Consider the following 25518-nt stretch of genomic DNA (forward strand, 5'->3'; position numbering starts at 1 on the left):
GCTATGCATGTACACATGCTAAAAGAGGACACTGTGTAATAGGAATAAGCCTTTGGGACAGAGCATTTTTGTGGATTAGTGGCCAGCTGAGAATTGTTGGGATTGTCATGGGATCACAGCTGGTTGTTAAGCCCCAGGAAATGCCTGGCATAACCATAGTCCTTGCTTATGTAATAGCAAGTATTACATGTTAACTGTACCAAAGGGCATCTCACTCAGCTCATTTAAATTGGCACGACATCATTGCAGACTATACTAGTTATGGATCAAGACTGCCAAGCATATTTATCAAACAATAATTTTAATGCTTTGGAAGTGAGCCTTATGACTGATGCTGTCTCCATATCCACAGAGTGCAAATACAGAATTTTGCTCTTAAGCCTGTATCTGTAGAGACCCTATCCTAGCAAGTGGAAAGCAGTTTAGTCTTAGCCTGTGAGCTAGAGACTCTCCTGAGACTGTTAGAGAGAGATAATAACATGCAGTATTTTAATGAAAAGAGTATTTGCTTGTAAGATCCTGGACTGGTAAGTCTGCACTCATCTTACAAAGGTGACTGTAGTGCACTCAGCCAAACATTCTTCTTCTTTGGTGCATCATCTATATACCAGAATCAATCATTAACCAGCCTGGCTTGTTTTATACCTTCAACTTCTGGGGCATTCTTTAAACTAGGGCCTTTTTCCAAGCAGTACAGGGAACAACCTTTACAGGCAAATGACCTGACATCTGTGAAGGTAACAGAGATTCCCAGTATAGCTTTCAAAATGACACATTATACACAATGCAAGGGTGGGGTAAATTATACCCCATTTCTTTCCATAAGTTTATGCCAGCAAGAGTTTTGGCAGCGGGTATTACTTGATTTGCCGATCCGTGTTCTCCACACACATGTGCTGTGGAGGGACCGTTGTCCACTTTTCTGCTTCTATCACCATCGCTTCAGCATCCATCAGTCCAAATCCATAGAGGTGGCTCACTGCAAGGTACAAATAGAATGGTTGCAATTATAGCACAAAAAGTTGGTTTTCGTCATAGACTAATTCCAAAGAGTCATATCCTAACAGTAACTGCTTCTTTTCTACTTCTTCCTTACTTTTGCACAAAACTCAAAAATCTTCTTGCCAGAAACAATAATGACTGTATCTAATTTGTTCACTGAATCTGTTCACTGCTTTATTACAGAAGCGGCAAATGATCATCATGAGTAACAATGCCTTACCATGAGGAGCATGGACCAGAACTGCAGAATGCCAGGAGGTACAATTGCCTCCCGTTGCCCTTTGTCCATGTGCCTTAATTCAGCCCAGTCCTCTTATATGACATAATGTTCAAAGGTGTAAAGAACCAGAGGAGGGTTATTTCTGTTGCTCAAATACCAAACACAAGCATGTACGTAAATATTGAAGCTAACTGAGACAATAAATTTAAGAAGAAACAGACTGTCTTTTCTAACTGCTGTATGCATTTAACTTTCTTGAGAAGAAGAGCATGTGGATGCTCTCCTATTCCTGTATACAGTATAGTTGCCACTGGCCAGCCAACCAGCTAGATCCAACATACCCTTAAAGCTGTCTGCATGATGAGGGTGAAAAGCAGTGATATTTGAAGTCCAGGGCCCTAAAGATAATCTAGTTCTTATGCAGAGTCTGGGTGAGAAAGGCTCCTTCCTCTATGTCCTTTGTAGATCCGCAGATGAAGGATAGATCTGCAGACGAAGTTACTGCTGGAGAGAGCTGTTAACATTGCTGTTGACCTCTGATATTACCTGCTGCATGCCTTGCACACACAGTGGTAGTAAGCATCCATGCCTGGAGATTAGCACTCCGTTAATGCTCATTCCTGGATGCTACATCCTCACCTCTATCTGCCTTTCATGCCATGGACAGTCAGTAATGGTCCCCTTGCAAGAAACTCAATGCCTAGTAATTTACTTTAATGCCTGAATGCCTTCTACTCAAAGAAGCAGAAGGCTTTAAAGCATCATCTTTCTTTCTTAGGATACAAAAAATCGAACTTTCAAAGGCCCAACACCTAGACAAGGTGAGGTATTTCCAACAGTCTTGTGCCAATTCTGTATCTTTCACTTTTTTGTAATTTTAAGAGTACTTAATTTGATGTAACTATTTCAAGAGTTCCAGCAGTTCACAAGGCTAGAAGTTTCACTTACTCAATCAGCTGTGTATTTTTGGTTGCTGTTCCAATCAAAACAGAAGTTTGCAAATGGATTTTGATGAATTAGAAAGAGCTGCTACCCATGTTGTTTTATTGTGACAAATCAGTGCTCTTGGTAAAGTTCTGGCAGGAGAAGGTGAAAGAAAAAAGCTTCCAGAGGGAGGTGTTTAGATCACAAATATTAATAAATCAGTTTTACTTGCTACCACAGACAGTGCTACCAGAAAACTCTCAGAAAAACGTAAGTGTTATTTTAATCAGTAATGCGACAAGGCATGGTGTAAGTCTTTCCAGCTGCACTTTGCAGAGGGTTTGTGAAAGCAGCCTCCATTCACTGCCAAACCAGAATTCAAAGGACTCCCTCCAAAAAAACCCAACCTTGTAAAAAAAATAACAGTTCAAAGCATAAAAATAATCAGTGCTTAAGGATCCCATCTTCCAAATATGGCAGTATCTAATACTGTCTGAAACTGCCGACTGATGAGGGTTCCTCAATGGAAAATACTGCAAGGCATAACAACTGTGTAATGAACTGGTTTTCTTCCCATCTCCTTCCCCTTTAGCCCCAAACTGAAGTGCACAGAGCATGGAAATGTTCACTTGTGGAGAACTAAACACAGCTCTTCTGCCAAATGAGGCAGGTACCATTTTCAGAAGTGAAACACAATGACTAAAATTTATGAAAATAAATTCAGCCCTCCTTCAGACTTCTGAATTCTCGTTAATGTATTCCACAAACAAATGGACAGAGACAGAGATGTCCTATTTTTACATGTGGGTGGAGGCAGCCAGAAAAAGGGCAAGGAAACCTCAGATGGAGAAACTGTTCATACTGTGAAGATGGTTCCTGTGATGGAAATCTCCTTGATCATAGAGGTCATCTTGCAAAAACTGCACCTGCTGATGACAGCATATTTATCTGTGAAGTCACTTGTCTGTTCTTACACTGCATGCATTGCTCTGGTATTTAAAATTTTAATTAATAATCATTCTGTCTGTGAAGAACAGTGGGATGAACAAGAATGGTAACTCACATGGTCTGTAACTGTATACAGTTACTCTGTATAGTACTGCATTTAAACAGTGAGGGGTTAAATTTTCATGAATGGAACACTTTTGAGCTAACCCATAGAAATGCATTTTTAATTCCTGACAGGTAGCAACCTGCATTGGGTTAGCACTCAGGATGTCCAGCTGTAAGACGTTGTGTGTTCAACCCAACTACTGAGCTCTAAGAAGAGCCAAATTTGTCCTCAGCTCACCTTTTCTCACACAGAAATAAGGGCAGAAGAGCACCTAACATTGCCACCACCAGGCAGTGACCTTCTGATGGAAACTTAAAGTCGCTTTTAAGCCACCTCACCCTAGAAATTTTTTGCCTAATGTGCACATTAAAAATACAAATAAAACCTAGAAAGTGAACTTTCTATCTTTCCTACCACAAAAATTACTTGGAAGATAGAACTGTGTTGATTTTTCATCCAGGACAAAAAATTACTACTCATGGTTCTGTGGTTGTGTTAATTGCCTGTGATTCAGTGCTTAAACTTTCTTGCAAGAGAGCAGAGGTGGGAGTGAGAAGTTCTGCACCTGCTGGCTTTTTTTTCCACAGCTGAAACAGAAGCACATTTTTTCCTTGAAAGGCCTTCCCATTGAAATAAAAACTTCCTAACAGTCAGGGGTGCTCCTAACTCCTTCCGCACGGGAAGCTTCCAGGCAGCTGACATTTGGATGTCTGCAACATTTGCACTTCAAAGCCCTTGATCCAGTGGGTTGGTTAGCAGCTGCAGGTACCAGCAGAGGCCCATAATTTTCAAAGACTAAATAGCAGCAATTTAGGAAAGAATCACAGAGTTAACAAAAGTAGTTGATCCCCTGTGTCCTAGAGAAGAAAGCAGATTTTGTTTCCTACTGCCTTCAAATTGTGCCCCTTCATCTGTGTATATGCTAGTACTCCTGTGAACTCTATGCCAGTGTGCCTCTCCCAGAGGTTAAAAATTACCTCAGTGGTCCACACGGGGCCATAAATGTCTTCTGGGAAACATCTGGAACTGCCACTGTTTTGTATGAGAATGGTACTGAGCTCACCTCTGCTAACGCAGATAGAAAAGCAGTATTTGAAAGGTACTGATGATTGCAGAGTGAGATAAGCTGACTGTAAGTGCAAAATGCCCCAGGACCTTGTGCATACCCAGTTATGTGCTCTACCTTATCACTGCTGTGAATTGCTGCTAGGCTTGGTTGTTGCTAGGATTCATTGAGCATGTCAGAGCGGGTATAGGGCTGTTTTGTAATATTCTCCTTTCAGAGATAGAATAGGAATGTGTGGTTGGTGCAATATAAGCTAGTGACTATGGAGTAGACTGTTGCTCTTGTTGAGCTGAAGGGCTGAAAACTACGATCTCCTTGTGATCAAGGTGTCCATGGGCAGGACTGTCCTTGAATCCTCTCTCTACTCATGCAGCAATGCAAATGGATCCATTCCTATTTCTGTAAAATCACAGGCATACACAGAGCTTTACAGATGCAGGACAATTTTCAGAGAAAAACTTACCTCCTGCAACACAAAGTAAATACTGAGTTTTAGCTGATCTCTTTACTCTTTTTACCATTAAAGAAAATAACATTTCTCAGGGCTAAAGTCCATTTATTTATCCCTGGAGCAATTCCTCTATTAGCGCACCATGAAATCAAGGCCTGCTCAGCTGCCGGATAGACTTCCCCAGATTCTTCATAATCCTTTTGTTTTTGTCTGAAACTGCTATTGAAAATTCAATAACTTTCTCATTTATATACAAAAAGTATGTAAAGCTACCCTCAAACCTAAAGGCAGCATGTCTATCCCACTTGACTTGACTAAGAGAAATACGAATGGCTGGTGTTGATAAATAATAACACCGAATCATGCAGACTCCAGGAAAATTGGGCCCAGACACTGAAAACACAGCATTTCCAGTGCCTCAGTGCAGCTAAACTTGATTTGTTAGGCTGCAGTTTCATCGCCTGTCATCAAGATGTTTCATCAGTAGTTGAGATGCTAAGCCTCCCTTGCTATTTTGCTCATCTGACAAAAAACATTGCAGAGTATTTTCTCCCTACTATATTTTTGGCCTTTTATTTTCTATACTGTGAAAGCAGCATTGGAAATATATTGTAAATATTAAATATTTTGTAAACACATATCAAATACTAAATCAGAAGGAGAGAAATGGTAATAACTTCAGTTTGTCAAATGAGGAATTTCCTAAACTAGATTCAGCTGTTTGATATGTAAATTATTATGACTTGTTAATTTATTCTACTTTAGGATCTTGATCCAGTCTCATCCAAGACAAGACCGACAATATAGGACTCTAAAACGCCCTTTATGCTGTGGTTTTCTTAAATGTTGCTTAGCAAGACTAGAAGATGTGAGACTCTTGAGTTACTCTCATTCTATAAGTATTTCAAACCAACCTACACCAATATTTTTTTCACATTTGACATTTGCAAATATAAAGCTCTAATTCTGTATTACTTCAAGTTCCTGTTGCTTGTTTAGTATATCAAAATGCTTCAACCAGGAAAGACAATTGTCTAAAGAAAATTAAGGGACACAAAAGGAGAAATGCTATGACGACACATGGCTGAAACTATTTTAATTTTGGTTTGCCATGTCCTAACTAAGAGAACACTGATCTTGAATGAGAACTCATCTTGTTTCAGCCGTATTCCCGTTTCGTGTCCACGTTCCAGCCCTCTGACCATTTCCGTGATCACAAAGGTTCTAACAGAATACTTAAAAAATCGCTTTTATTGAGCTTCCAGTTGTGTTTATGTCAATTTCTGATTTTTGTTCTAGTACAAATAATTTCTTCAATAATATACTAATGGTGGATTTACCTGATAATAGATTTGACAAAAAAGATCAGCCCTCTGGATTTTACATTTTTTCTGTCTGCCAAAAAGCTCCTATTCACTGATAAAATAAAATATAGATCGTGCAGGAACACTATCGGGACACCTAGTAGAAGCTAAACCTCCAGTAACCAGTGTACCTTTGTGAATAGTTTCTGTACACAATTCTGACACCACATCACCTGCTACAAGACTTTGCAGCCGCTTAAGAAATAGCCCTAAAGCACACCTTCTTAAAACATTAAGGAATAAATCCAAGATCACATTTGCATTCACATCCTGGCAGTATTTATCTAGTTCAGGATTTTGAAACACATACAGTTATTAAGCACGGACATTGGTTGACAAAAAGGACTAAGAGTGAAATACACTTTTGGGACATCAGATTCAAACTCTACTAGTAGCGACAGCAAGTACCACCCACATACTTCCCCCTCTCACGAGTGTTAGCAGCCTCCAGGCAGAGGTCATTAGTCTTGGGATTCGGCCACCCCATGGTCCACGGTCAGAAGTGAGCACCCATGTGTACCCAACACGGACATGCCAAGTTCTCCCCTGCCCACAGCAAGACCTGAATCAGTTCCTGATTTACTTCTCAGAGCTTGTTTAGGTATAAGCAAACCAAGTTAATGCAGTCCTCAGAGCACACGGTATCTACTGTGTGCTGCATATGGGGACATTCTCCCCAAAGTCAGAGGAAATACCAGTGACTCTTGCTGAAAACCACAGCAGAATGACCAGGAAGACTGGTTTACTTCTCTGCCTCTGAAGGAGCAGGGTTGCGATAGAAACTGAAAACCTGACTACTGCTGGCTGGTGATTGCTAAGACAGACAAGCTGCTGCTTCTCTGCAGCAGCATTTGGCTGTAAATCATAAAGCCTCTACTGAAGACATTCGTTTATATCACTTGAAATGAGCCAGCTTATGTGAATGGAATAAATCTGAGGATTATGTGCATTTAGAAGGGAGAAAAAAGTTTGCCGAAATAAAGTTGGCTAAGAAGCATCTACCGCAATAGAAGCTATAATTTTTAACTAGTGATAGTCTTTTTATATTGGATTTTTTTCCCAAAAAGCACAAAGATTCATTGAAAAACATGGCAGCTTGCAAATTTTCTTTAAACAAAAAAAGCCGTTTTATGACTGCACCATGGAACACCTTTTAAGAAAACGTACTGATTTTCTCTGTTAGGAGCAAATTTACCCTCAGAGGTACATTTAGGATTCCGCAATAACTCAAACGCAGCCAAATGTCATTTCAACCTATCAAACAATAAAAACACCTTTTGGTGAGAGCCTCTATGCTAGGCTTCATCTCAGAACAGATGATGACAGATGACTCAAAGGCACTGTAAGTGGAAATGCTGACAGATTATTAGCGGGAGACACAAAGATAGCATTTCTGTGCTGTCAGGTGTATCAGACACATGGTGCAGAACATCCTTCTTGTTCTGTCTCACAGAATCACAGAATCACTACGGTTGGAAAAGACCTGTAAGATCATCAAGTCCAACCTGGGGGAAAAAAAAAAAAAAACCAAACCAAAAAAACACAACACAAACCCACCACACAACAACAAGCCACAACCCACCCAACACCACACAGCACCATGTCCATCAAGCTACATCCCACAATGCCACATCCACACGCTCCTTGAATATCTCCAGGGAGGGTGACTCTCCCACCTCCCTGGGCAGCCTGTTCCAATGTTTCACTACTCTCTCAGTAAAGAGATTTTTCCTAATATCCAGCCTGAACCTCCCCTGGCGCAACTTGAGGCCATTTCCTCATGTCCTGTCACTCATCACTTGGGAGAAGAGACCAATACCCACCTCTCTGCAACCCCCTTCCAGGTAGTTGTAGAGAGCGATGAGGTCTCCCCTCAGCCTCCTCTTCTCCAGGCTAAACAACCCCAGCTCCCTCAGCCGCTCCTCAGAAGACTTGTGCTCCAGACTCCTCACCAGCTTCGTCGCCCTTCTCTGGACACGCTCCAGCACCTCAATGTCCTTCTTGTAGTGAGGGGCCCAAAACTGAACACAGTATTCGAGGTGCGGCCTTACCAGAGCCGAGTACAGAGGCACGATCACCTCCCTGCTCCTGCTGGCCACACCATTTCTGATACAAGCCAGGATGCCGTTGGCCTTCTTGGCCACCTGGGCACACTGCTGGCTCATATTCAGCCGGCTGTCGATCAACACCCCCAGGTCCTTTTCTGCGGGGGAGCTTTCCAGCCACTCGTCCCCAAGCCTGTAGCGTTGCCTGGGGTTGTTGTGGCCGAAGTGTAGAACCCGGCACTTGGCCTTATTGAACTTCATCCGGTTGGCCTGGGCCCATCGATCCAGCCTGTCCAGATCCCTCTGCAGAGCCTTCCTACCCTCAAGCAGATCAACACTCCCTCCCAACTTGGTGTCGTCTGCAAACTTGCTGAGGGAGCACTCTATCCCCTCATCCAGATCATCAATAAAGATATTAAACAAGACCGGTCCCAAAACTGAGCCCTGGGGGACTCCGCTTGTGACCGGCCGCCACCTGGATTTCACTCCATTCACTACAACTCTCTGGGCTCGGCCATCCAGCCAGTTTTTTACCCAGTGAAGAATGTACCTGTCTAAACCACGGGCCGCCAGCTTCTCCAGGAGAATACTGTGGGGAACAGTGTCAAAGGCTTTGCTGAAGTCCAGGTAGACAACATCGACAGCCTTCCCCTCATCCACTAGGCGGGTCACCTGGTCATAGAAGGAGATCAGGTTGGTCAAGCAGGACCTGCCCTTCATGAACCCGTGCTGGCTGGGCCTGATCCCTTGGTTATCCTGCACGTGTCCCGTGAGCGCCCTCAAGATGAGCCTCTCCATAACCTTCCCCGGCACCGAGGTCAGGCTGACAGGCCTGTAGTTCCCCGGATCCTCCTTCCGACCCTTCTTGTAGATGGGCGTCACGTTGGCAAGCCTCCAGTCGTCCGGGACCTCCCCCGTTGACCAGGACTGTTGATAAATGATGGAGAGCGGCTTGGCAAGCTCCTCCGCCAGCTCCCTCAGCACCCTTGGGTGGATGCCATCAGGCCCCATAGACTTGTGAGTGTCCAGGTGGCATAGCAGGTCGTTAACTGCTTCCTCCTGGATCATGGGGAGCCTATTTTGCTCTCCATCCCTGTCATCCAGCTCAGGGAGCTGGATTCCCTGAGGATACCTGGTGTGGCTGTTAAAGACTGAGGCAAAGAAGGCATTAAGTACCTCAGTCTCGTACAGCGGCTATGTCTGTTCAGAAGTGTCGATGCTCCAGAGGGATATTTACACTCAAACTAACTCCTGAGTGAGCATAGCGCTGCAGCAGATTTCGGCACAGGAAGGATATATGCAAATATGCAGAAAGTCATAACAAAGTCTTTTGCAAATTATTTAATAATAATAATGGTGATTTTTAGAATTAAAACTATACCGATCTCACCCCAAAGTAGAGAAATTATTAATTAAGTGGACTTCGCACTATCAGTAATGCTGAGTTTTCTGGAGGGAGCAAGTGATACATTATAAATAACTTCAGGCATCTAACTTACTTGAGTTGTCCTATGGAGGCCCTTTCCCAATTATTACTAAACGTTCTACATCCTGCCAGGATGCTCTAAGTGCTTAAAAGACTGTATAGTAGATGGTGTGATGTGCTTCCTAACTGGCCTGAATCCTAGTTCCACTTAAGTGGACACCGTCTGACAATAAAACAACTGCTAGTTTTATAATTACTTAAATGCATTACAGCAATGCAACAGCAATGAAGAGCTTTGGTGTTCTCAAACGCACGTTCTTGTTGTTTTTAAAAAAGACAGAACTACCCCGTGCACAAGATGTTCACCATTGCCGTGGATCAAATATAGAAGTATGGCTGGATATTTGCCAAGAACATTCGCACAAGTGTACTGCTTGGATAATTAGTATATAAAGAGGTCATACAATTGCATATAACTTTCAAGGGATTTTCTTTTAAAATTCAGTCTTCATTGTCTATGATTAAAGCATTCTGCTTTGGAGAATTGTATCAGTTTACCATTCACTTTTTAAATTTGTTGATCCTGATTCTTCTTTCTTAATACTGTAAAATGGAAATCTACATTTCACATTAAGTGGCAGACTCTTAAGTTATGAGTCCATAGGGGAAGACTTCTATCCCTCCCCATCCTCCCTGCCCCCCCAACCTTTGAAGTTTTGCTAAAGGTCTGAGTTGCACGTGGTGAAAGAAAATAATGTCAAAGGTTATCATTCCCATAGTGTGCATCCTGTTACTGCTGTCAGTCCACTTGGCAGTGTTTGGAATACTAGAAGCTGCAGAGCATAGTACTTGTGCATAGCTTTATATCCAGGACAGACGAACATCAAGTCTGCCAGTTGTTGAGCAGAGGCATTATCTTTTTAAATTCTTTGTTTGCTATGCTGATCACAGTTTGGTGACAATTCTGAGTACTATTATAATAGAAATTTAAAGCCTAATTTTGCCTTTTGCCTGCTGTTACTCCTGCTTTAGAGCTATTTAATCTACATTTTAAAACACGTGTAAGTTTGACTCACAACATAGGACCCCAGGAAAGCAACCAACTGTAACACAAAATGTCAATCTACTTTTCTTTATGTATTGCAGCACAGGCCTGAAGATTCTGCTTAGACTCCATTCTACACTCACAGCTCCATTCCTTGCTTTTCAGAGCCAGCAGGGAACAGAGTGCTGCAGAGCTGATGAGTAATGAGAAGCTTTAATAATGAAGAGTTTGAGGCTCGGAGAAGTAATGACACATCCCTAGCTTCTTTGAGAGTTTCCTTCTCCTCCTTTGTACATGTCCATCTCTGGAACTATAGAGATATATTCTTGACCTTACATGTCTTTCAACTGGAAGCAACATTGTGTGGATCTCAGTTTGAGCTAGGGAAAAAAAAATCCAATAACCATGATCTAGGCTGCAAATTCAATATATTTTCCAGCTACCTTCCCCAAATCCCGAAGAGATTTTTTAGGTCTCACTCAAGGCTAGCGGAGTTCAGATACTGGCAATTTGTTTGGGTTTAACATATGAAAAACTGAAAAATTCCCAATGCAATTTTAATATTACATTTAAGAAAACTTTATTTATAGCTGTGAGCTGAATAGTTGCATGTGGGAAGGAAACAAGAGCAATCTAGAAAGGTTGCAGTGACCATACAAAAACAAGGCAATCACCTCAAACTTGCTGCTAAAAAAATGCATGTTTTTACTCCATGTGTCCTCAACTATCTTAATTTCCAAATCCCACTGCTAGTATTTTCTCTAACTACAGCAATGCTTTCTGTACAAAGCAATGATGAAGGTTATGGCATTGACCCTGCGATTCCTATGATATTTAAACGTGGTTTGAGATTCCTGAGGACACAGACCTTTTCCTGTCATACATGTTCTGTCAGTTGTGGGGGAGACACTTCCACTCACTGTTAGACTAGCTGCTAATTGTAGCTGGTTTGCTTCTCTCCTTTCCTGGTGCTAAACTAAACACTGCTCTGACTTCAAACAACTTCCAAGCAGGGGCTACAAGGCAAGAAGTGTTCAGATTAATCTAACCAGTTCAGCTAATGTAAGACTACTGCCTACCTATGTGAGTGAGTGCCAACATCCCTCTCAGACTTCACATCCACCAATCTGTTGAAGACTTGGTCATGTAAGTATGGCTAGACTGCCTCTTCCAAAAATACATTTGCTTTTCCAGAACTCTTGGTGTCAGCTGCCTACTCAGAATCATAGAATCATAGCATCATTTAGGTTAGAAAAGACCCTTAAGATCATTGGGTCCAACAGTAAACCTAACACTGCCAAGTCCACCACTAAACCATGGCCCTATGCGCCACATCTACACAACTTTTAAATACCTCCAGGGATGGTCCCTCAACTACTTCCCTGGGCAGCCTGTTCCAATGCTTGACAACCCCTTCCGTGAAGAAATTTTTCCTAATATCCAATCTAAAACTCCTCCGGCGCAACTTGAGGCCGTTTCCACTCATCCCATCACTTGTCACTTGGGAGAAGAGACCAACATCCACCTCGTTACAACCTCCTTTCCAGGTAGTTATAGAGAGAAATAAGGTCTCCCCTCAGCCTCCTTTTCTCCAAACTAAACAACTACAGTTCCCTCAGCTGCTCCTCATAAGACTTGTTTTCTAGACCCTTAACCAGCTTCGTTGCTCTTCTCTGGACATGCTCCAGCACCTCAATGTCCTTCTTGTAGTGAGGGGCCCAAAACTGAACACAGTATTCGAGGTGCAGCCTCACCAGCGCCGAATACAAAGGGACAATCACTTCCCTACTCCTGCTGGCCACACTATTTCTGATACAGGCCAGGATGCTATCGGCCTTCTTGGCCACCTGGGCACACTGCTGGCTCATATTCAGCTGGCTGTGAAAGAACACCCCCAGGTCCTTTTGTGCCAGGCAGCTTTCCAGCCACTCATCCCCAAGCCTGTAGCGTTGCCTGGGGTTGTTATGACCCATGTGTAGGACCTGGCATTTAGCCTTGTTGAATCTCATACAATTGGCCTTGGCCCATCGATCCAGCCTGTCCAGATCCCTTGTAGAGCCTTTGTACCCTCAAGCAGACCAACACTCCCGCCCAGCTTGGTGTCATCTGCAAACTTACTGAGGGTGCACCTGATCCCCTCATCCAGATCATTGATAAACATATTAAACAGAACTGGCCCCAACACTGAGCCCTGGGGAACACCACTTGTGACTGGCTGCCAACTGGATTTAACTCCATTCACCACAACTCTTTGGGCCTGTGCATCCAGTCAGTTTTTTACCCAGCAAAGAGTACAGCTGTCCAAGCTGTGAGCAGCCTGTTTCTCCAGGAGAATGCTGTGGGAAACGGTGTGAAAGACTTTACTAAAGTCCAAGTAAACAACACCCACAGTCTTTTCCCTCATCCACTAGGCGGGTCACCTTGTCATAGAAGGAGATCAGGTTAGTTAAGCAGGACCTGCCTTTCATAAACCCGTGCTGACTGGGCCTGATCACCTGGTTGTCCTGTACGTGCCACGTGATGGCACTCAAGATGATCTGCTCCATAACCTCCCCGGCACCAAGGTCAGGCTGATAGGGCTGTAGTCCCCCGGATCCTCTTTCCGGCCCTTCTTGTAGATGGGCATCACAGTTGCTAACCTCCAATAAACTGGGACCTCCCCCGATTAGCCATGACTACTGACAAATGATTGAAAGTGGCTTGGTAAGCACTTCTGCCAGCTCTCTCAGTACCCTTGGGTGGATCCTATCCAGCCCCATAGACTTGTGTATGTCTAAGTAGTGTAGCAGGTCATTAACCATTTCCCCTTGGATTATGGGGTCTTCATTCCACTCCCCATCCCTGTCTTCCAGCTCAGGGGGCTGGGTACCCTGAGAACAATTCATCTTACTATTAAAGACTGAGGCAAAGAAGGCATTAAGTACTTCAGCCTTTTCCTCATCCTTTATCACTATGTTTCCCCCTGCATCCCGTAAGGGATGGAGATTTTCCTGAGCTCTCCTTTTGTTGTTGATGCATTTAAAGAAACATTTTTTACTGTCTTTTACTGCAGTAGCCAAATTAAGTTCTAGTTGGGCTTTAGCCCTTCTGATTTTCTCCCTGCATAACCACATGACATCTTAGTAGTCCTCCCAAGTTGCCTGCCCTTTCTTCCAAAGTTCATAAACTCTCTTTTTTTTCCCTGAGTTCCAGCCGAAGTTCTCTGTTCAGCTAGGCTGGTCTTCTTCCCTGCTGGTTGGTCTTTCAGCACATAGGGACAGTCTGCTCCTGTGCCTTTAAGACTTCCTTCCTGAAGAATGTCCAGCCTTCCTGGACTCCTTTGCCCTTCAGGACTGCCTCCCAAGGGACTCTGTCAACCAGGCCCCTAAACAGGCCAAAGGCAGCCCTCTGGAAGTCCATGGTAGGAGTTCTGCTAACAACCCTCCTTTCTTCTACAAGAACTGAAAACTCTTATCATTTCATGATAGCTGTGCCTAAGATGGCCTCCAACAATCACATCACCCATGTGTCTTCCTCTGTTCATAAACTGCAGGTCCAGTGAAGCGCCTTCCCTATTTGGGCTTACTCACCAGCTGTGTCAGGAAGTTATCTTCCACACACTCCAGGAACCTCCTAGACTGTTTCCTCTCTGCCGGATTCTATTTCCAGCAGACATCTGGTAAGTTGAAGTCCCCCGCGAGAACAAGGGCTAGCGATCGTTACACTTCTCCCAGCTGCTTATAGAATATTCCGCCTGTCTCTTCATCCTGGTTGGGTTGACTGTAACAGACTCCCACCATGATATCTGCCTTGTTGGCCTTTCCCTTTATTCTTACCCATAAACACTCAACCCTTTCATCACCATCATCAAACCCTACACAGTCAAAACACTCCCTAACATGCAGGGTTACCCCACCTCTCCTTCCTTGCCCATACCTTTTGAAGAGTTTATAGCCATCCATTGCAGCACTCCAGTTGTGAGTCATCCCACCTGTGACTGCAACTATAACATAGTTTTCCAGCTGCACAATGGCTTCCAAATCCTCCTGTTTGTTGCCCATGCTGCATGCATTGTGTAGATGCATTTCAGTTGGGCTATTGATCCTGCCGCCTTTTTTGGGGGAGAAGCCCTAATTAATTTGTGACTGTTCTCAGGCACTTCCACGGTTTCTAACACATCAACAACCCTCGCGTCTTTGCTGCTGCATGGATCTCCATCCCCTACCTCCACTGAGATGGCTAGGGTGCTGTGTGCATTAGTACAGGGACATTTCAAATGTGCTCTAGTGTACTCAGCACATTGTGGAGCAGACCAGAGGATCTCACTAGCACACCATTGCTCAAACACTGGCATGCCGCCCCCACGCTTATCTCTAGCGAGCCCGGTTTTATCCCTTCCACCCTTCAAATCGAGTTTAAAGCTTTTTCAATGAGCCCTGTTAACTCCTGCTCCAAGATCCTTTTCCCCCTTTGAGACAGATGGACCCCATGTGTCGCTAGCACGCCTGGTGTCAGGCCGGTGACACCAGTTGCGGAGCCAGTTATTATTCTGCTGGGTCTTCCTGTTTCTTTCCTCATCATTCCCTGCAACCGGAAAGATAGAGAACACTGCTTGTGCTCCTGATCCCTTAACCAGTCATCCCAAGGCCCTGAAGTCTCTTTTGATTGCCCTTGAACTTCTTATTGCAACTTCATTGCTGCCTACATGAAAAACCTTACTTAGTAAGGTTCTGGTTCATGTGGCTCACATTTGGAAATGGTATGTTATATGCTTGTTTCTTGATAAATGTAATTCCCACAACATTAAAATTGTGTAGCTTAATGTCTGGTAAATAGGACTCCAGATGTCAGATTCTTCTAATGATGTTATCATTACACCAGTAGTTTAGAGAGTGACACTACTAAGCTGGAGCCTTTTTCAAGGACTAATGCATTTGGACACAAAATCTGGCTTAAGAGGATTCCCTAGGTGGTGCAGAGCTGCAGAAATAGCTCTGTGTCATGGCTTGGTAATGAAGCCATAGGCCTGCTGAGAAGTGCGGGTGGCCAGAGGACATGGCGCTAGGGGTATTTCTGGTAAGGAAACACTGCCTCAAGCCAAGACACCCCTGGGAGAGCGAGAGAAACAAGTCACATGAGATATGCTGCATTTGCTCATGTTCATCAACAAGTTGAACAAGAAACTTACCAACAGCATTCTAAGTTGTGTGCCTGAAAATAGCAGCTTAATCTTTCAAGCACAAAAAATCATTAATCTAGCTTGCATAGGATATAGTCTTCCAAACTCCTACAAAGACCAATGCAACTTCATGTTTGGTGTCAGATTGCCAACTACCCAAAACTGGGATATTACAACAGCCAAACTCAAAGCCCGTGTTTCACTTGCTCCATGCACCATGTGTATGGGCATTAGGGGTGGGTAAGAGTTGATACTGGCTGCTAACAGCATGTGAAAATATCAACTAGCATCTGTAAGGCTGGAAGGTCTTTTGATAGAGGAGCAGCTTTGATTGGTTGACATGCCCATTCACAAGTGCTTGCTATTTTTCAGAAGTTTTATGCCAGCTTCTAACAATGATTTAAAAATACAATTTTAAAGTTATTGAAAATATGCAGCAGGGTGTTTATGAATAGTTTATTTGTCTTCTCTGAAATGTACACATTGAGAAGATTTTCTTGCTGGTTTCTGAATTTGTGCCTGGTTACTGGTCACCTTAACAGCAATTTAAATCTGGCCAATCTAGGTCTCCTATCTAGGAGCATAGGTAGGCTCGTCTCTTTCTCATTCCGAGACTGGTAATGCTCTGCTCACAACAAGAATAATCACCAGTTTTATTAACTACTGTAATTAAGCAATTATATTAAAAGGTCGTAAAACATTAAGTGACCAATTCTCTCCAGTGGTCACTCTCTAGTGGAAGCAGCAGATACTTTGGCTAACCTAAAGGGATGTGACATAACTGTGGTACTTTGTTACTCCCTGGCAAATGAGATGACTCTCGGTTTCTCTAGGAAGAATACCTCCACTGGGCCTACAAATGGCCTGAAAATGAAAAAAAGCGGCTAGAATTTTGATTTCCTTTTATCTTTCAGCAGCATTTTATTTCTCTGTACTGAAGTGTTATTGTCTACACTTTAGAGCCAGGAAGAGTGAGGGATGTTCTCTAAAAATTTCCCTGCAAATTAATAGTATTCCTTCACTGCAAATGGTCTGTTTCCCCAGAGACAGTATTTGACAGTATCTGGAGCTTCACTTACAGATGAAGAATTGTTCAGATGATTTGATCATTGTTCTTAAAACTGCAGTTTCATTCTGTATCTTTCAATCAAGAGACAAGTCGGCATTAATGCAGCATTCCCTTTTTATGAGTGCAGTTGCATGCTCTGTTGTTGACCAAACAACTGACAGAACAAGGAGCCTTTACATACCAATCTGCCATAGCAAAACAAGATCAACAGTTTTGATATCTTCACAAAAACAGATGTTCTCTACTATTTTTCCGTATAATCAGTTAATAAACTGTTTTAATTATAAAAAAACCCCTCTGATTTTGAAGCAAAATTGAGCGTAACATATCTCTTTATCTAATGACAAATTATATGTACAACTGACTAACCAGAGAATATCCCAAAATGAGTATTCAAGTCTTTCTTTTTGAGACTACCAGGTAATAAGTTCCTGAATAAAGATACATGCTGGCTGACAACAAAACAATAATAAAAATATCACCAAGAAAAAATTCTTGCCCATTGCTGAGTTAATTCTATTGACATGCATTCAATGAATGCTTTTTGCATGCCAGAAAATTAAACAAATAATGGGCACTGCTTTAGCAAATCACTAGCTGGCTCAAGTGTTTTTCATGAATTAATCTTTCTTTTTATGAATGTAAGACAGAAAAAAAGGAGATCTTGCAACCAGTAATGACATCCATGAGCTCCTTCTGTGTGTTCTGCAATGGCAAAACACTGCCAGGGACTATAGCGAGGGACAGGGTTGCCATGCAGACCAGCCAAACAGCCCCCTGAAAAGGCATGCTGACCCACTTTCAACTACCAACTCTTGCTGACCCTTTGTTGAGTAAGAGGTTCTTCTAATTTTTTGTTGTTTTCACCCTTTCAGCTTTCATTTCTAAAGGAGCAAGACTGTCTCTCTCTTACTCCTCGTTTTTTTCTTTCTGCCCCAGTATGCATGGAAGAAAAGCAGATTGTTTCTTGTGACTGTCACTGCTTTAGTTAATTTAAAAAAAAAAAAAAAAAAATCTTCCACCCCTTCCTTTGTCAAGAACATGCTGTGGAAGAAATATGGATCTTGCCATCAACAAAATTATGATACAATTCCTTGAGGAACTCAGTCTGATCAGAGTAATTCATGTATGAAAAACCATACTTTAATTGTTACTCTTGGCAACAGTGAAGGATAATAGTGTAATATTACACTAAATATTGCCACGTGCAATAGTAAAAAACTGTTTCAGTCTTGCCAGCAGCGGTGTGCAAACCCCCTTTTGAATTCAGGTTTGGATGTTGTGATTTAATCTAAATCTTTTGCTTCTCGTTCTTCCAAAACCAACAAAGGTTTAAAGAAAGCTGCATTTTTATTGGAACCATTTGCTCAGCCTAAGTTGCCAAAATAATTTAGTTAAAACTAGTGCTTTTATTTGGGTTAAGGTTGATTCCTGAGCTCCACAGAGGTCGAAGCACTTAGTTTGTCTTCCTCTTTTTCAATTGCACCATGGTGTCTGCAGCAGAGCTCTGCCAGCTCAAGTTGTATTTTCTGAATCCCAGTCCCCCAGTTGAGCTTGTCGATGTTTGTGATTTTGTACAAGTGGAGGAGAAACCTTTTTTCAGCCCTTTTCCTCACTATTTATCTGCTACAATACATACATAGAAAAATGTGTGGCTCCAAGGATTCAGAATAAGCAGGCTCCAGTGGTGCAACAGTGCAAGTCCTGCTGCCAATGCTGCTACTGCTGGTGTGTTAGTGTGACCTCTCCTTTGATAATGAGTGACAGCTGCTGTGAAATGCCTCACAGGGTTTTTGCTTCTCTTGGGCAACAAGTGGAAGAACATAAAAACATAGAATTTTGGAAGTGAGTTACAGAAAAAAAATGCTCTACTTTATGCTACTTGAAAAGCATTGTTTGAATTTCAGATTGCTCCAACAAAATGATAACACAGTCACAACCTCCTGCCAAAACTTTTTAAATCCTGGAAAATGTTTCACAATAGCAAATACTGTAATGTTATTACAATTAAGGAAGTATCTATTTCTCACTATGTATGTCTTTCTGTGTGTGGGCATGTGCTTGTAAATGGGACAAAACCAGGCTCTTGAATGTCACAGCCTTCATGTGATGAAGGGGTTTGAGTCAAATACCCATTTCTAAATCTATCCTCTGTAGTTAGAACCTGGTTTGGATCCAAAAATCGAAGTATTTTTGGTTTGGTTTCTAGTCCATTGCAGCAGAAACATCATAGGTCAGAATGATATATTAAAGATGCTCTATGGTTGTAGTGCCTTGATCTGAAACAGATTAAAGCTAGTTTCAAAGTGAAACCAGGGTAAAGATTTGATGGTTCTTGTATATTACATTCTTCTCTCAGGAGAACCTAGGACAAAACAGTTCAAATCTCATCTTAAAAGAAGTATTGCAGTCTTGGGTTGAATTCTCATGAAAAGAGAACCAGAAATAAGCCATTTTTTTAGATGCAATCCAAACTGAAAGCAGTAAGAATTTAGTGAATGGGAATCAGAAGCCAATCTCTGTTGAAATACAACGTTGTATGGATTCAAGGTCCAATTTTAACCCATCCTGAACATATGTATCTTATTTATGGCATAGATGTTTACCTCTGCTTGCATTACAAAAGAGAAAAAAAGATAAAAAGATGTAGCTTTAATACAAAATTACAAGACTATAAAATTGTAGAAACCTACATGATAGCTGATTGAATAGTATAATTTCTATCCCATTAAAAGTCCTGACAGCTCAAGATTTGATTTTATCCTATATCTGACAGAAATCTTAAATAAAAATAATGTAGGGTGAATCATATAAACAAGAAATTTGAAAATACTGTTTTGTAATTTTTAATCAAAATTGTTAATGATTCTGAATGAAAACATGGTCTGAATCCAGAAACTGCTGTATCTTCAACTCTAGACTATTTTATCAGAATACTAGCTACACAAGGAAAAATTAAAAACCAGCAATTTACTTAGTTTTCTGCCAACAGTGCATGAAATAGGACTAAAAGGGACTAAGAAGATCTGGCCAATGATTTTGTAGCTGCTGTTTTTGGGTTTAGTCATTCTAAGACGTTTTTCTTATAAAAGAGAAGATAGGCCCCTTCAGTTTGAGCCTAAAAGGTCTCAAAACTATGCACAACATAGGGTCAAACAAACTACTTGCGATTATTTCTTCTTCGAAAATATCAAATAAGATGTTGCCTCTGATGGCAAAGAAGAAAGGAAGCTCTCACCCTTATAACCAGCGGCATTGGTTTTCCAGTCGTTAGCATTCAGATGTCCTGCACGTGAAGTCCTGACAATAATATGCTGTATGTCTCTCCAGGTCAGAAATGGACTATGAAAAAGGGGAAAGACAAAAGTCACAGATCAGCCGTATTTTACCAGAATGTAGGGATACAAGGTCATGTAAGCTAAAAAATATCAAACCAAAACAACCCTCATTTCTCTTCTCTGCTTTCCTTTGCTCCATTCAAAAGAATGTGTCCTAATTTTACAGAATTACTACAGGAAATTATTTATACAGCTGGGAGGTTTGCACTAAGCAGACAATGATGATATATGACAATATTCTATTATATAAAACTTAAGGGAAGATGAAGGAGTACATTTCACACAGAGGTAATTTGTATGACCACCAACTACCTTGACCAGTGCAGAGGAAAAAAAAGCAGAATGCTGGCTTGCTGAAAAGCTCTACTAAATCTTACTAACTGCATGCTCAAGCTGGCAATTCCTTTAGACTTTCAGCTACTGTTGAAGATATTTCAGGTGCCTCTGTTGTTATTCATTTGTCTATTACCCCAGGTCTTGGAATTCCCTGAGGGTCTATGTATGTGTATTCTTCAAGAAGACCAAGCAGCGAGCACTGAATCTGAATAGTTACAGAGCAAGTGCCTGATTGCACAGATGTGTATTCCTTTAAGGGATTCCTAATAATCTGTCCACCGGGAAGGTGAAAGAAGATGCCATTTGCAACCTCACTATGACATTGATACCCATTTATCTTGTAGGACTAAAGCAAAACTTTAGGTAGTGTAGTTTTGTTTTTTCTCTTAGCTCAACCCCACAGAGAATTTCTTTTCTTAGAAGATGATCTAAAGGTGCATGGCCATCACTGGGGTATTTTTTCTTTTTCCTTCCAATTTCCCAGTTTTTCTATCATCTGTAAGAAGACGAGTAGTAATCCATTTAAAAATGCAGTTTAGTAGAGGAGATTACAAACTTAGCCACTAAATAATGAAAAGGAAAAAAGTATTGCAGTGCACAACACCAGTCACTCAGTATCATTCTCAGAGTATTATTATCTGCCCTTATTCCACTCACTGGCACATCACCACTCAGTTGTAATGATGAAGATAGACCAGAATGAAGTTTATCAGACTCAGCATTGGCTGTCTACACTGTCCAGGACTAGGCAGTCATTGAAAACCTGGGAAACCTTGGTTCAGTTCCTTAACACAAGCTCTTGTGTCTCTCAGACCAAGAAGTCACTTGGGCTGGCAGACAAGTGACTTATTTTGTGCACTTATCTTTTGTGCACATGATGCTTGTGCTCTGCTTCCACTCGCAGGCAGAAATTACACCAAGGCAACAGCCATGAGTGTGGGGAAGGTCAACCCATGGGTGACTGTGAGTGGGTCACTTTCTGGGGTAAGTGGGACATTGCCACCACATGCAGTGACTCTACACTCTTAAACTGACACATAGTCAAGTTAATAGAAATTTCAATGACAAATTTATTTGGGAAGGAGACACAGGATAACAACAAACATGCAGAAATATCTTGTTTTTCTCTAAGTCCCCCTGACAGTGGAAGACACAGAAAAATCTCACTCATTTCTCTGTTTGATGTACAAAAATGAATGTTGTGTGGATTGGCATACCGCACACATTGTGGACATCTTCCAGAACTTGTTTTGTCAAAAGAATACCTTTTTGGAAATACTTGAGTAATTAGTGCTTTATGGTGCTTAAATATGGAACTAGTAACCTGCTTATCCTGTGAGCTGAAACCAAGTTATTAGGAAGCAATCAGTGAATACATGTGATAATATGTTAAAGAATTAGCACTTTCTTTTTCATTGAAGATAATTCAGTTTAGGCTTTCAGGTGACAAATTTCAGCTTGCATAAGCTGCAGCTTTAGGAGAAGGCAGTAGGGACACAGAAGTTATTGCAAACTGCAGTCAACTTGTTTATACGAAAACTTGCTCCTAGCCTATCTTGTGTGCGCATGTAGATATATATTCATGGGTATTAACTAATGGAAGTTCACCTGTGTTAACGGAATTACTGAAAATGAAAACTAATTTCAGAACCATGGTCCATAATTCCATACAGGAGAGAAAAACTTGGGTCATATAGGACATTCACTCACATATAACGGATTTTCACACATATTACTTTCCAATAGCCTTATAATCCATATGCTTGAAAACAAGCAGGTGTTGCCTAAAAATGTCAGACTTCTTTTATGTAACAAGATTGTAAGGAGCAATGCAAAGACAGGGACAAAACCATTTAACTATACATATTTTTCTTGTTTCCTTTGCAGTAGTATGATTTTATTTCTGAGTGTATCTTTTCCATTACAGAACATTTCCCAGTAGGTGTGTGGACCATGGTTATACTGATGTAACCTAGAACCTTTCTACCTACAGCCGGGACACCACAGGAATCAGCACGTATTCTTCTAGAGTCAACACAGAAACTCCTGTCTATGCTCGTTGTGGAAACAGGAAGAGGAGATGGAATAATCTGAAGAAGGAAGATGATTTTTAAGTGAATCTCTTACTCTGTAGCCAGAATTTTTTGTAATTTCTGTGAAGCTGTATCAATTCATGGTCATTTAATTTATCTCTGTTTTTGTCTACAAGATGTAAGAGTATTCCCATTTTTTAATTATTCTGTTCTTTTTAAGGAGAGCTGCTGTCTTCTGTCCCTGAGAATTTGTTAAAACATTAATATGCCCATAGATACATTTTTTTTCTTGAAGTGGAATTTCTCACACTAGACAGTTGGACTAAAATGACAGTAATTGTTTATCCAGCTGAGCTGCTAAAAATGACTGGGGAAAAAAAAAAGAAAAAGTAATGTCATGGAATGTAAGGAGCATTAAGGGTTTGTAAGACAGGGTATGCCTGGACAGTCATGTAACATGCTTCAAGAAAAAAATCAGTATCATTTTATACCAGCTCAGGGATTTCACTGGGAGCCTGTGTAAAGTCTTAGAAAAACATGTTTCAGGCCTTCAGGAAGACCTCCAGGAATCCCAAGAGCTGCATTCTTTATAATCTGGAATCTAAACAATCTGTTATTCTATAAAGCAAGCTGTCCATGCTACTGGTGAAAAATAAGGCGCTAAAATACTCTTCTCAACTTCTAAAGGAGAGATTCAGGATAGGGCAAACTCAAGTGATTATTTAAAGAGGAATGATGGATCTAATGGTGGATCTAACTATGCCTAGATAGGATCTAAAGATATAGTAGTCTTCACTTGATAATACTAACCTCTCATAAATTGGATTTAGTCACTCAGTCTGCAAATGAGATTATGTCTCAGAATCATGGTTTACTTCTAAAAACAATAATCATGGCAGATCTTGAAAACTGAGCCCTTCGCTGTGGTATCTATGATCCTAATCTAATCATAAAAAATAATGTAAGAATTTCTGGGGCAGAAAACCTTGATCAAAGGTCTGATTTCCAGGACACGACATGTATATAGTTAAATCAATCTGTCTCTTATGCAACCTCCAAATCTGCTTGCTTACTGTATAATTCATACGATTTTTATGTTTCCTTCTCAAGGAATGGCAGTTTGGGCATATTTATAGCTAAGAGATATAGCCTACTATAGGACCTTCACTATACTAAGAATTGAGCTATTGCCAGATTGAAATTTTCTCTCTACAGTATACACCTCATTTGTAACAAAACAGGTTTGCAATTGTTTGCCCGTCATTTTTTTCAGAAACTTTAAGAACAACAACAAAAAAAAAAAAAAAAAACAAAAAACCAGAAAAGAAAGAAAGTGAAATTATGTCAAAATAGAAGTTCATTTGGAGAAAGAAGAGGGAGTTTTTTGTTTTGTTTTTTTAAACAAGATAGTCTAGCAGCCAATTTTAAAGCATCTGGAAAAATCACAGAATTGGTCAAATACTTGCAAAACATGTCAAAATTGGATCCTAAGTGAGCAAACAGTTGTTTGTTAGCCATATGGGCCCCAGATTCAGACAAGATGTCACTGATGTTAATTGATTTACCATTTGATTAATCTCAGAGGAATTATCTTGAAATGAACAAATGCATTAACAAGAACAGTACTAACTCCGCTTGATAATGGATTGATTTCAAAAAATGGGCAATTTCCTTCCAGAAATTTTTTTTTCAATGTCTCATCTGAAATTGCCTTGGGATTACACATACCAGACAATACACAAAATAAAACCAGAATAAGCAGAAGTGAGAACAATTATATACAAGAGTACTTGTACAGAAGCCAAAAAATAATATATGTTGTGTCCTTAACCAGTAGTTATACTCTAAGGTACAGCCCTCTTCTTTCAGGCTTCTCAAAATGTTTATGAAACAAGGTAAATGAGAACAAAATTAAATAGGACAAATATATTAAATCATATTACAGTAATATTCATTTGAGATTTAACTGTATCTTTAAACAGGCTGCTTAGAAATAGCAGATCATCATGTTTGGCCCAATCTGATTTCTTCATTCCACAAGTAGTCTCTCTAGTGACAATTGGGCTAATCCGGGAAATAGTAAAGAATTCAGGCTCTATCCTTTTGCGTAATGATACTGTGCCAAAAATAACTGTTCAGAATAAATAATTGGTTCAAGAGAGACAATTAGCAAAAATATCACTCAATGCAATAAACATATAGGGTGAAACTTTGATTTGGTTTTTTTTTTAAGCAAAATGATATGGTTAGCAACATGACTAATGATTGCTACACTATCTTCATAACCAGCAATTTGAATGTGACAAAGCGCTTATCTGAAAAAGTATTTATTGCCAAAATAGCAGAGAATTGCGGGAAGAATACAGTAAACTTTTCTCCAAAGAATCGAGGAAAAACACAGTATCACAGGGTGGATTAAGAAGATCACCACTCAATTTCGAAGTATCAAATAACCCTCTTTGGAAAACTTGGCTATGAGAGAACAGACATGGATTATTATTGCTGTAAAAAGGAGACTCTGTGCCCTAGACATCTTGTAGAACAGTAGGAGATCATTTTGTCACCAATTTCTGCATAATGCCACCCTTAAGGGCTTTATGTTAAATTTATAAACAAAACATAAGAAATAGTTGCCTGGTTTATTCACACATTCCCATCACTTACAAATCATCTGAATTGTCCCATGAGATCTACAACCCTACTATCTGTCCTAATGACTCCAATATATAGCCTCATGGACAGGAATATTAGCTATGTTAATGGGAGACATTCTTCTTCCCCAGGACGCATAAAGAATCAGTGTGAAGATGCCTGTTGCAGCACAGAATTTTAAGAGGGATGAGACATGAACACAGCCTCTAATTGTTGTGCTTATCCTGTGCTTAGGTGTCTAAATGGTCTACACCACAACCTTTTCATTCCTGAAAATAAGAAGATAAAAAAATGGACCCCAGTGTTTAACAATCCAGTCATGCATACACAAGGAC

General features: G+C 40.9%; 1 protein-coding gene across 2 annotated transcripts in view; it reads right to left on the reverse strand.

Moving 5' to 3' along the window:
- The window catches only part of PCSK5 (proprotein convertase subtilisin/kexin type 5), a 251520-nt gene that overhangs the window by 91350 nt on the left and 134652 nt on the right, over window positions 1–25518 (reverse strand). For both annotated transcript variants that reach the window (XM_059833233.1, XM_059833234.1), the window contains exons 10-11: window positions 20063–20166; window positions 862–979 (exon numbers count right to left, since the gene is read on the reverse strand). In XM_059833233.1, the coding sequence (XP_059689216.1) occupies window positions 862–979; window positions 20063–20166 (222 nt within the window). The remainder of the gene's footprint in view (window positions 1–861; window positions 980–20062; window positions 20167–25518) is intronic.

The sequence above is a fragment of the Gavia stellata genome, chromosome Z, assembly GCF_030936135.1.
Source record: "Gavia stellata isolate bGavSte3 chromosome Z, bGavSte3.hap2, whole genome shotgun sequence".
NCBI lineage: Eukaryota > Metazoa > Chordata > Aves > Gaviiformes > Gaviidae > Gavia > Gavia stellata.